The 12,159-nt window shown below is 40.3% G+C and overlaps 1 protein-coding gene across 4 annotated transcripts in view; it reads left to right on the top strand.

Annotated features, from left to right (window-relative positions):
* FYN (FYN proto-oncogene, Src family tyrosine kinase) overlaps positions 1–12,159 on the top strand; it is a 130,084-nt gene that overhangs the window by 97,130 nt on the left and 20,795 nt on the right. For 2 of the 4 annotated variants that reach the window (XM_052678628.1, XM_052678636.1), the window contains 3 exons: positions 3,041–3,190; positions 6,403–6,567; positions 11,066–11,245. In XM_052678628.1, coding sequence (XP_052534588.1) covers positions 3,041–3,190; positions 6,403–6,567; positions 11,066–11,245 — 495 coding nt within the window. Of the gene's footprint in view, positions 1–3,040; positions 3,191–6,402; positions 6,568–7,009; positions 7,166–11,065; positions 11,246–12,159 lie in introns of all 4 variants that reach the window. The other 2 variants (XM_052678646.1, XM_052678657.1) reach the window with 2 other exon arrangements.

The raw sequence follows: 12,159 nt of genomic DNA, 5'->3' as shown, positions 1-12,159 counted from the left end.
AGGAGCAGGGCTTCATTCCACTCTGTGCTGAGTTGAAGACTTCTCTAATACAGGCATGGATCCTAAAAACACACACAGCATTGCTTCTCTAAACCATGTTATCAGTTTAGTCTGTTTTGACTTTATTTACACAGTGATAGGGGATACGTTTTGCGAAACTGCTTACGTATCTAAGTCAGGATTTTTCCTAGAGCTTTTAGTGAGGCACAAAAGCACTGAGTAAATGAAGTAATCCATCCATCATGGCTGGGCTTATAGCAGAATATCAGCTTATACCTGAATTTCTCTGCATTAAGGCTTAAGGCTTTCTACATCTTCAGCTACTGGAAGAAACACAGCATGGATATTTATTGTCATGCCTGTTTCCCTTCTCATCTTTGTGGAGCATATGTTCTTAAAAGAGAAAAAAGAAAGCTTATTGTTAACGGGAGAAAAAAAATCAGCTGGGAGGAGTGCATGGCACATTCTCCAGTAAGTCTTCTCAAAGTGCCATGCCCCAGCTAGTCATCATGGGCTTCAGACAGGAATTGTTTGGTGACCTAGACTTGTCCCTTCTGCTTTAAATTATAACAAAATAAAATTAATCAGAATCATGTTAAAAGTATCATCATGGTTGACTTCAGCATAAATTTAACCTCCCTTCATCATGATCGCCTTCTCTCCTTACTTCCAAAATAAATCAGAGTTGACTTTCTGTCTCCCTCAGTGCCTCACTACCCAGATAATTCATCAGCTCTTGTCCGTATAATCCTTCACCTGGTTTCAATCTCTACCCTTGAATACTGTCTGGCTTTAGGTTCGTTTTTTTTTAAAAGTTAATTAGTGTGATATATTGTAACGTATTTCTAGCCATATTTTTACTATGCATATCATTTATACTTTAATCTATCAGCTGATAATAATAGTCTAAATAATCAATAGTCTAAATAAGTGAATAATAAACTCCACCTTGGTTCTTGGTTTTGTCCAAATTTGAATTAAATCACCAGTCATGCAATTTGATCTGAGGTCAGCGGAGGTCCGCAGAGGGCCACCCACGCAGATCTAGTTGCAGACCTGGAGCCAAAGATTGTTTACTTTTTCCTAAAGAATCTAAAAGAGCAGCCAGATAGACAGAGAGTGTGACTAAGAAAATACAGCTGCTGCTGTATTTGTGGATGAAAACTCACAAATGCAGAAGTGGAGAACACTGCCTGTAAGATTTTGACAGTAGGCTGACAGTGCATAAGTAGCAGTGTTGGTGCAAAGCATGCACAAAATAAGCTTGCAAATCTCCCAAAAGCTTTGAACTCCTAGCTTGGAGTAATGTACTTACTCAGTGGGAGAATCTCTTCAGAAAAATAACCTAAACAGAAGGTATTTTTCTACACTTAGAAATAAGATTCCTGCCACTTCTCTTAGGATTTCCCATTCACATAGAACAGAATCATCTCTGTAAGTGCTGTCTCTTTCCTCCTGTTTAGAGGATAAACAGCAGAGAATTTGAGACGTCTTTGGAGTCAGAGTGGAGTTTTGTTCCCTACTGCAGCTGCATTCACTGGTGAGCCATTTACCAGTGTGACTTCTTGCAGTTTAATGTGGTGAGAATGATTTTAGAATCCCATAAAACTTCCTCTTGGGGAGACATCCAAGGAAGATATTTTTTTATTAGGAATCTCATCCATGTAATTACAGGAACTTTTAAAAACTATTTCTCTGGAGGTGATTCTAGAGAATGTGAATCTGTCATATGCATTGAGAAGTACTGTGATTTGGATAAGCAGCAGTCAGTGCCATCGGACCTGCAGGAAATCATTCTATCTTTCAGGGTATCCAGAATTGTCTACTGATGATTTTCCTTCCCTGCCCTCAGCTGCAATGATGACCTGTACAAGCAGCCCAAGCTTCAGAAGGACTTTCCTAAGACCTCTGCAGCTGCCATCTACCTCTATATTTTTATTCTGATCCCTGATTTACCTTTGAGTAAACACAGTATCCATCTGAGCGCTGAGTAGGAGATGTTGCTTCTTCACTATATTTGAAATAGCGTTGTTTTTGCCTAATACAGAAAACTGTATTAGGCTGTAAAGTGTGGCTTTGTCTTTGGAACTGTTGAGAAACAACATATGGGTGTCACTGTTACCCAGAATAGGACAGTCCATGGACCAAAGTCTATTAAAACACTGGAACATGCAGATACCCATGCTGCTGGCCCAGCTCCCCTTACAGTAAGTGGGAGCTGGGGTTCAGTTCAGTTGCCCGTAACTGCAGGCACTTCTTGTTCAAACCTGCCTCAATATCTACAGAGCTGTAGCAGTCATGGAAACTGGGCTGGGATTCAGCTGCCTGAATAGCACCTTTGCTGGGAGTATGTAAATCAAGCCCAGAGCACACCTGCAAACAGCTCCTGCTACGCCTAAAAGCAAATCCAGCCCCTAAACTGAGGTTCCTTTCCCTGGCTATGAGCACTTAGAGCCTTTTGAAGTGCCTGCAGGGTGTCTGTATGGAATGGACAAACGTGGATAAACTGCTACCAAGTGCGATGTTCTGGGGCATTTCACATGGCACTTCCCCTGTCTTTGGGCATCTGGATTTGGGAAGTGAAATGTGCAATTCTTGAAGATCTTTTAGTGCACAGTGTTAGTGTAGTGCAACCTTCTTAAGGCTGTGATGTGCAAAGTATTGTTATGCAGTGTTTGAGATCCACCTGGGTAACAACACTTCCTGTATATAAAGTCACTGTCAGTGCTTCCTATGAAAATCTTGACATTTACCACCTACTGGCATTTACCTAAAGGACGGTATTTGCAGTGTAACCTGGCACTTAAATGGGAAAAGTCAATATAACAACCTAAATGTTAAAATATGAGTTTTCATTTGCATGGAAGGCCTGACTTCTTTCTAGAAGAGCACAAAAGGGACACTGTGTGAAGGCTGGAATTTCTTTTTCAGTTCTTTTTCAGAGTACAAGAGGCATTTTTGATCCTTTTATAAAAGATGATCAGCAATCCAAAATTTGTGTCTAAAAGCTACTTATTTTTTTCTCCTTTCCTTGCAACAGGTGCCTATTCCCTGTCTATTCGTGACTGGGATGATATGAAAGGAGATCATGTCAAACATTACAAGATTCGTAAACTTGACAATGGTGGATATTATATCACAACTCGGGCACAATTTGAAACTCTTCAACAGCTGGTTCAGCATTATTCAGGTAACTTTCCAGATAACACATAGCACTCTTAGTTACTTTAAAACAAGTGTTTGCTGCTGAGCTGAGGGATGTGTGAGATGCCCTGTAGAGTCGTTTGAGCTATGTCTTCTGCTTGTAATGCATCTTCCATTATCCCTTTCCCATTACAGTTATAAGTGGTTTTGAGCACTGTTCACAGCCTACTGAAAAGTGGCTGAACTTTCAAAAGCTAGCACTCTGCTGAGGTAAAGGTTTTGTCCATTCTCCTTTTTCTGAGCAAACAGAATTAGTGAATTTGACTTGCATATCTCAAAGCATGAATTCCCTGTGGACAGGCAAGAGCTATATGGACCTTTTTGCAACGCAGCACTCATAATAAATAAATGGGAAATTGCATTGTGGAATTCAGTCACTTAATGTAATGACTGAAAGTTTTGTGTGTACTACCTGACTGAAATTTTCCCATTGAATTTCTGTTCAATGTGCCGAGTGTCACCATTTAAATCTTAATTGGTCTACTTTTAAAAATAAATATGGCAAGTTGAGTGTCTCTTTATTCATACTCTTTGTGTCCACCCACCAGTCTCTTTCTTTTTTCTTTTTTTTTTTTTCCAGTTCCTTTGACTAAAATGTCATATAAACTGTTCAATCCAAATGTGCATCCTGCTGTCATTGGGAATTGGTGTACAATAGCTACAACTTAAAAATCCCCAAACTTCTTTATAAGCGCACTGATTCTTACATAGAAGGTTGTCATGTTTCTTAGCTTGGTCATTTTTGAAGCAGAAGTTTTTTATTTAAAATTATTTTTGTATTTCCTTACTTTAGCTTTTCATAATAATGAAAGGTGACCCCCAATGCTCACTGCTCAAAAGCTTCTCATAAATTTTACTTGGGAAATCAACTTCTTTGTGGGATGTTTTTTTTTCTGTATTCTTTGTATTCTGTCTGCTGTATTCTTATGCTATTTATGCTAGACATCTGGCTGTCTTCTCCACCCAGTTTCTGATGGGTGTATGCTGCCTGGGAGAATTTCTACTTGTTTCTGGTGACTCTACATTAAACTAAGCTTAACAATATATAGAAATACAAATTAAAACTGACACTTCTCAACCACCCCATACAAACTCTAGTATATGTCAACTTTTAGTTGTCTGTGTTCAAATTATTTGGATCGTGTATTTCCCACACACAGATGCACGGGCTGCAGAGATCTGGAAGCGGTTATTTCTGTGCAGCACAGATACATGATCAGTGTGATCCATGCAGGGTAGCTCACAGGGGTGTAGTACAGATACACCTCCCAGAGGTTTCACTTGCTGCCCCCATGTAACCCATGCGCAGCCCCAGCTCACTTGAAACATAAACGCTGCCTCTAACTGCCTGCTCAGCACTCTGGGTTCAGCAAGGTAGACTTGTGAGTGCCTAGATTTATTTTGAGGGAGCATTCAACATTGCCCAAGTGACTCTGTAAAGATAATCCTGGTTCCTGAAGAACCACTGCTGAGGCTATACATCAGTGCCTCCACAGTAGGACTGGTATACTCTGCGCTCTCCCCTTCAGCCTTCATCCTATCACCACTGGACAACCCCTGCCGTCTAGACAGACTATCCAGATGGACAGTGTGCAGCCTGGCCTTGTGCAGGCTGTTCTTTGTCAGGAGCTGGAAGTACCAATTGTAGCTTTGCCCAGACACAGCCCAACTGTCTCCACATTGCACTCCCATTACGTTGCCAAGTAGCCTCATTATCCAGACTTAATCCCAGCCTCTTCTTACCTGGATGGTATAATTACCTGCAGTGTCTGGGCTTTCAAAGATCAGATTTCCAGGCCAAAAAATATTGAGACCACCAGGGTGTCCTGACGTCAGGCTGAAGTCTAGTAACAGCACACTTGTACTTGGAGCATTCCCTAACTGTAAGCCTTTCAAAGATAAGTATTGTTCTTGTTCATGCAGTCCAGGCTTACAGGTTGGCCAACATGCCAAGTTTGTTGTTGGTTTGGGATTTTTTTTCAATTAAAGAAAAAGGGGGTCTTGAAAACCTCTAATTCCTTTCTGCATCTACCCAAACTCAGAAAAAAGCCTTCTAGATAGATACTGTCTGTATTTTTGAGTCACCTCTACCTTAATATTCTATTGGAATTGTCTTGGAATAAGACATTCCAGTTGATCAGTTCATCTTCCCTGTTACGTGGTCATTGCCATCTGGATACAGATCAGGGTGTCTGTAGGAACTTACGCACTATCCCACAACATCCAGGCTGAGGTAGAGCTTGGTGTTTTGGTGATTGCCCAACCTACGGTGCTGAAACAAGCTTTCCACCTGCCCAGAAAGAAATACTGTACAGGAGAATAAAGATTAGATTTGTGTGTGAAATACAATATCAGTAACCCCTACTGTCCTGCTCTGCTGTACATGTTTTAATATACATGCTGCTCTGCCAGCTTTGTATCATAGTCTATTTTGTGCCACATAGTATACTACACAACAATATGGCCTTACATATGTATATACATACATATATATACACAAACATATATATATAAATGTTTTTTCTCCGGCAAAAATATTTTTTTACTTTTGTCATAGTTCAGTCTTCCATGAAGCTTTGCAAGAAATAAGTATAATGAATCTGCTCCAAACAATGCAGGACTGGTCACACACACAAATAAAAGTCTGCTTAACAAAGAATGAGAGGAAGAGAGTTCCGGAGAATACCTAGAAAAGTATCTTCACACAGAACAGGATGTAGGAAATACTTTTTCAGAAGATACACTTAAAAATACTGCAAAAAATATGGCAAATTTTCATTGATATGATTCTCAGAAAAAAAATGAATATTTTCTGTATTTCTTTTCCTCAGTTCAGGAACAAGCCAGTTTGTGAATTATTGATTTTTTAAGAAGTGATACTGTTCTATACTATACTAGTTACTCTACAAAGCTATCTTAAATCAGCACTGTGGGAAAAGGGAAGTCCTGAATCCGCAAGAGAAACCATTGATGGTCACCTTCAAAGGCAGGCCGTGGAAGCAGAAACTAAAATATTTCCTGTTCTGTCTCAAATGAATATGTTTCAGTGTTCAATTTCTAATCTTCCAGGATGCTTTGTGGTATGCAACTAACAGCTGTTGTGAGTAGCATTGTTTTTATGCTTACTGTTTTTGTTTCATGTCACACTTTTTTTTCTTTCCTCTTCTTTGCTGTTGGCTTCACTTCTGGCTCCATCAGAGAGAGCTGCAGGTCTTTGCTGCCGCTTAGTAGTCCCCTGTCATAAAGGAATGCCAAGGCTTACTGATCTGTCTGTCAAAACCAAAGATGTCTGGGAAATTCCACGAGAATCCCTACAGTTGATCAAGAGACTGGGAAATGGGCAGTTTGGGGAAGTATGGATGGGTATGGAGCAAAATAATTATTCTAAAATAGCTCTTTGTGTGGGGATTGCAAGATGGAAGGTGAAGTGTAGGACATACAAAGCTCAAATTGTTAGGAGAGATGCCTTTGGAATAGTGTCTTTAGCTTTGAAATTCTTCAATCTTGAACTCTCACTTCAATTGATGGCGAAAGAAAACTGAAATTTTGTGTTTCTTTGGAAGGCTTCAATTTTGACAAATTACCAGCCTCTTACTAATAGATCATGGTCCACATAGCAATCTACTAATTATATCAATGAGCCTTTTTCTGCAAGCTAACAAGAAATTTTTTGCCTTCAGTATCCAAAAATCAGTGTTTGCAAATGAACTTTAATGCGGCACTGAAAGTCACCTTCCATCTTTCTCAATGCATGCATAATTTTGGATTATAAGTGTGTTTTTTTTATTAATTTCCTCTCCTATAGAGAAAGCTGATGGTTTGTGTTTTAACTTAACTGTGATTGCTACGAATAATACCCCACAAACTGTTGGATTGGCTAAAGATGCATGGGAAGTTGCACGTGATTCATTATTTCTGGAACAGAAGCTTGGTCAGGGCTGTTTCGCTGAAGTGTGGCGTGGTAAGGCAGAGAATATATTTTGCTTTGGATGGATCTTTTAAGGCCCTCTTGGCTGAAATAAGCATTTCAAGTAGAAATCTTAAAGCTGAAAGATCAGAGTAGCATGAAATATTGGTTTATGTCACTCAGACCTAAATGCAGTAATCTTTGTGGAAATTCCTTTCATTTACACACACACTGATATGAGACTTTAGGGCTTTAAATTTTGTTACTTGCACTGATTTTATTTTACTGGCTCTACAGGTGTCAGGTTTTAAAACAGAAGTGATGGTAAACTTGTGAAGCAGAATGGCTAACCAGAAATTAATCTCACACGTTGATGTTTTTCTTTCCTCGTATGTTCTAGCATTGATGGGGTCAAGCCCTGCAAATGCTTCCATCCCCTCTTCCAATTTTAAAGCAAAGTATCAGCAAGCTAATACTTTCAAGCTAGCTTTCCCATGCATCCACTTCATTAATTGTTTTGAAATTTGTGTCTGCATCACAGAAGCCTGTAACTCGATATAGAGACCAGGGACAATAGTGTCAAGACTTGCCCAGCCCAGCTGAACCCACACTTTGAAGTCCAGAAATACTGACATTTTCCAAATCCACTGACATTGTTTTCTGCCCATTTGCCAGCTTTACTTAATACTCCCCTCTCCGTGGGCCGCATTCTTTTAGGGACTACAAAACAATAGTAATTAAAAAAATATATAAATCTTATTATAGCCGTAGCATTGAAACACAATATAGTGGCCGTTTAATGAGAGGTGGGCTCAATTTTTGTGCCAAATTGCACTCTGTGTAGCATCTTAGAATATTTCATTCAAATGAAGAATCACCATTTGTTGCTTCTTTACTTCACAGTCACACTAGTGGAGGAGTGTGGTCATTCTTTTTGTTGCAGTGACACAAAGAATGTAAAACCAAAATAACCAGTGGGCTCTCCTGGGCTCTTGCAGCTGTTTTCCGTTTCAAGACTACAGCAAAGAGCGTGGCAGCAAGTCTCTGAAATTTATAGAATGCAGTTGACCTATTGAAAAAAAAAAAAAACAAAAAGAAAAAAAAACACAGCCAACTACATTTTATATTAGCATCCCCAGATAACTGCAGTTTCAGTTTCTTGTTTTCCATCTTAAATACCTGTTAGACTTTCAAGTTGATGTCAATACTTAGTGGTCACCTTTTATGTGCCATAGATCTTAAACTGTTAAAATAAGCTAAAGCAGCAAATGCAATTTAGAAAAAATCAACGATGAGAAATAAAGTGCCAAGTACCAATACCAAATATCTGTCAGAAATGGGAAAAATGTTATGACAGTTGTGACATTATTTTTCTTAATGTATAGTAAAAATATGTTAACAGCCATGAAGTATTACTGAATTGGAACATAATAACACCGTAAAAATGGATTAAAAAATGCATTAAGTAATAGCTAACCACTTGCAGGAGGAGTTCAGATGAAGGTCTCTGCTAATGAAAGTTAGCTAATTTTTTATGAAAATATCAAAACAAAACAAGAAAATGTAACAATTCAAATTGAAATCTGGATGGGAGAATAAGTTAACCCCTTTTATTTAATTTTCTTTTTTTAACAACTGAATACGTTTGGAAAAATATTTAAAATACAACTACTGAAAGCATTTCGTGGTAATAGAATGAAGCTCAGGGGTTTTTTTTCAAGACAAAACAAACAAATACAGTTAATCTCGTGAACACACCAGGTAAAATCCTAGTTTTTAATGTCAGTAATGAAAACCCTTGTTTCCATGAGGCTCGGTTTCCACCACAGTTTGTATAACTGGTGGCACTTCTGCAAGTGACAGAGACTGCTCTGCAGGTCTGTGTCTCAGTGTTTCCCTACAGGACATGCTTCATCTCACTGGAAAAGATTTTGGCAGCTCTGCTTGAAATCAGAAGGTAAAGCTGCATCCTTCCTAGCTTGCGCATTAGCGCTACTGAAGCAACCCCTTGCTTCAGCTGTGCTTTGAAGGACTGGGTGAAACCAGGAGCTCCGGAGCCTGCCTGCGGTGCTCAGGGCTTTACTCTGGCATTAGTAGTGGTCACAGCGCTTGGCAGTGGGCTGGCAGAAGTAAAAAACCAAACTTGCACTGCACTCTTTTGGCTAATACACATCTCAAACCCTCCTCAAGCAACACAGTGTGTTGCTGCATGAGTGGTCGAGAAAATGAAAAGCAGCATTCAGAGCAGCTCCCCCACCTCTTCTCCCCTGCCTTGACTAGGTGAGACAGCAGCTGAGAGCTAACTGCACAGAAAGCAGCCTAGCTCATTTATGCCCTGGCAGGCTGCAAAAGCTCAATCGAGGTGTTTTGTATTAGTCTGCTCCTGTACAGAGGCTGAGCCAGTAACTGTTGGTGTGCTTTTAACAAACACACATTAACTATATTTTAGCCCAAATATTCAAAGTACTGTGTACATCTTCTGCTATTTTCATGCTCGTGTGGAGAGGAGTAGATTTTACCCAGTGCTATTAATATCTGAAGTCACATAGTGTTGTTCTCCTGCCTCGTGAAACAGCAGCTCCCCATCACCAGATCACATTCTATATGGAATCTTTGAGATCCAGACTGAAAGATGCACTGTCGTAGTGCTGTGTAGAGAACTGATGAGGAAAGTCTGGCCTGCTTGTAGCTGCATTAAAAAAGAAATATTTTTAATGATATTTTTAAATTAGCATTTACCATTCTTAAGAAGCATTTACCATTGCTTCTATTCCATTTGGCTCCTGTTACTATAGGACTGTGTTAGTGAATTTATCAGCAAAGAGAGCCAAGAATTTTTCTGAACAGGCATAGTTCTGTGCATGTCTGTCAGCTCCAAAAGACTGCATGAAAACACATAGCTGACACACCTGGACTTCTGCCAGCTGACAGAGCAAGCTGCTGGGGATCCTGCACCTCTGGGGCTGGTGGCTGCAGCCCTCTTGGCAGGCTCCTGGTAGTTCAGATCCTGGTCAGCCTTGCCTCTGAAGCAAGCTTCTGGGAAGCATGGCCCAGAAACTACCAGATCTACTTTTCTTTGCTATCTGTCCTGCCCTCCAAGGAGATCCCGGCTCTATTCAGGGCCTTGTGCAGGCTTCTGGGGTCCAGAGCCAGGTGCTTGCCCTTCCATGCCCCCACACCATGGCACTGCACCCCAGCACTTCTGGCCTATACATCTTTTTGGCTCTCCCTGTCCCAGGGCTGGTGTGAGGCTCAAGGAGCACCCAGCCCCTGGGAGCAGCTCTGGCGTGTCTGCAGCCCTGCTGCCTGCTGTGAGATGCTGCAGAGGATCTGGGAGGTGGGGTGAAGGGAGCAGGAGCTTCTGCGTTTTCAGTCAGCAGCTGCTGGGCTTCCAGGAGTTAGGTGGAGAAGAACAAAGACTCATTTTGGTTTGGAAACAGGCCCGTGTTTCTGAAATGAAATCGATTCAGAATTTGTTGCTTGGGAATTTTTCTTATATATATTTTTTTCCTGTAATTCAGAAAAAAAAAAAAAAGTTAAAATGTCTTGCAAATGGAAAGTTCTGTCTTTGGCCAGTTCTGTTATCCAAATCTGTGAGTGGAACCGTGTTGTTGTCTGGAGTCATTGCTTGGTAGGAGGGAAATGCATGGAGATAGATTTCAGCAATCCCGAGTTTCTTACTCAGAGGAGGTTTCAGTGGACACCACTGAAGGCATTGTCTGAGTAAGGCATGAGAGATCATGCCCCAGTGCCAATGGGAGTATTATTTTTTTTTTTATAACCAGAAAAGACTTGAGGGAGGCATGGGAGGAAAACAAATGCAAAGGCAAAATATGAAACCACACTTGCAAAAGTAATATTGTGTCCTTGCCAGCTTACTCCTCTGTTACATTAGGTATCGGTCAGAAAAATGAATAGAAGCTGTTCAATCTTACTATGTGTCTGTGCTTTTAGGTACGTGGAATGGAAATACTAAAGTGGCTATCAAGACTCTGAAGCCTGGCACTATGTCTCCAGAATCATTCTTGGAGGAAGCCCAAATCATGAAGAAGCTAAAACATGACAAACTGGTCCAGCTTTATGCTGTGGTGTCTGAAGAACCCATCTATATTGTCACAGAGTACATGAGCAAAGGTGAAGCTAGAGCTGCTGCCATTGATTGCAATACATTTTGTTTATGAAGCTCAGAGGGAGGTGCAGTGTGATGCCTGAACAGTGTGTGAGGAAGGAAAGGGTGAACACAAAGCTGAATTCACTTCTGGCTTCAGGAGAGCTGTCATTCAACTGCATAGCAAGAAACACTTTAAGAAAATATGTGCTAGATTCTTTTCACTTTCCTGTTCTCCTTCCACTTCTCCTTCCCCTTCCCTTCCACCTCCTCTCTTCTCTTTTTCTTTAGGCTACTTAACTGGTAACAATGTAGTAAAATGAGAAAAAGAAAACGTTTAGCTCCATCAGATCTCCAGCAGGGGTGCTGAGAGCAGAGCAAAAAATCTGCTTGTTTTGGAAAAGCAAAGAAACCAAATAGGAAACCTAAGTTCTCACAGGGAAGTTTCATTGTACATTGGAGAATACACTGAAATTTTCAGTACATTTTTTCAGTCTGTTTGGAGTTGATTTTTATTTTCCTGGCAGGTGCCTGCCCACCTCCCTCCTCAGGGGCATCCAAGCACTGACTAACTCACATTTTAATCATATGTCTCAATGACAAGCATGTGCTTTTTCCTTTTAAAAAAACAACTTTGCAAAGTCTTCTGAAATACATGGTTTATTTTGGCTTAGTTTACTAGTTTTTACTGTGCCATTTTATGTTTGGTTCTGAGCTTGAAGCTCAGGATTTATCAGGGGAAAAGGCCTAATCATCTTTCCTTTCCCCTTATTTGTTAAACCAGTTCACTGAGCTTGTTTAAAGGAGACTGCCACACTTCTCTGTTTAAGTAAAAGATTGTGAAGCTGCAGATTTTTAAAAGCTACAGGGAGCCTCCTTGCTTTCCTTCTCACGTGGAAGTTATGTGCATATTGCTTTTGCTAAAATCACTTCCATTTGA

This window comes from Tympanuchus pallidicinctus, unplaced genomic scaffold (genome assembly GCF_026119805.1).
Source record: "Tympanuchus pallidicinctus isolate F22 unplaced genomic scaffold, pur_lepc_1.0 scaffold1, whole genome shotgun sequence".
Taxonomy (NCBI): domain Eukaryota; kingdom Metazoa; phylum Chordata; class Aves; order Galliformes; family Phasianidae; genus Tympanuchus; species Tympanuchus pallidicinctus.
The sequence above is the reverse complement of the archived record's forward strand: the minus strand, read 5'-3'. Positions and strand labels throughout refer to the sequence as shown.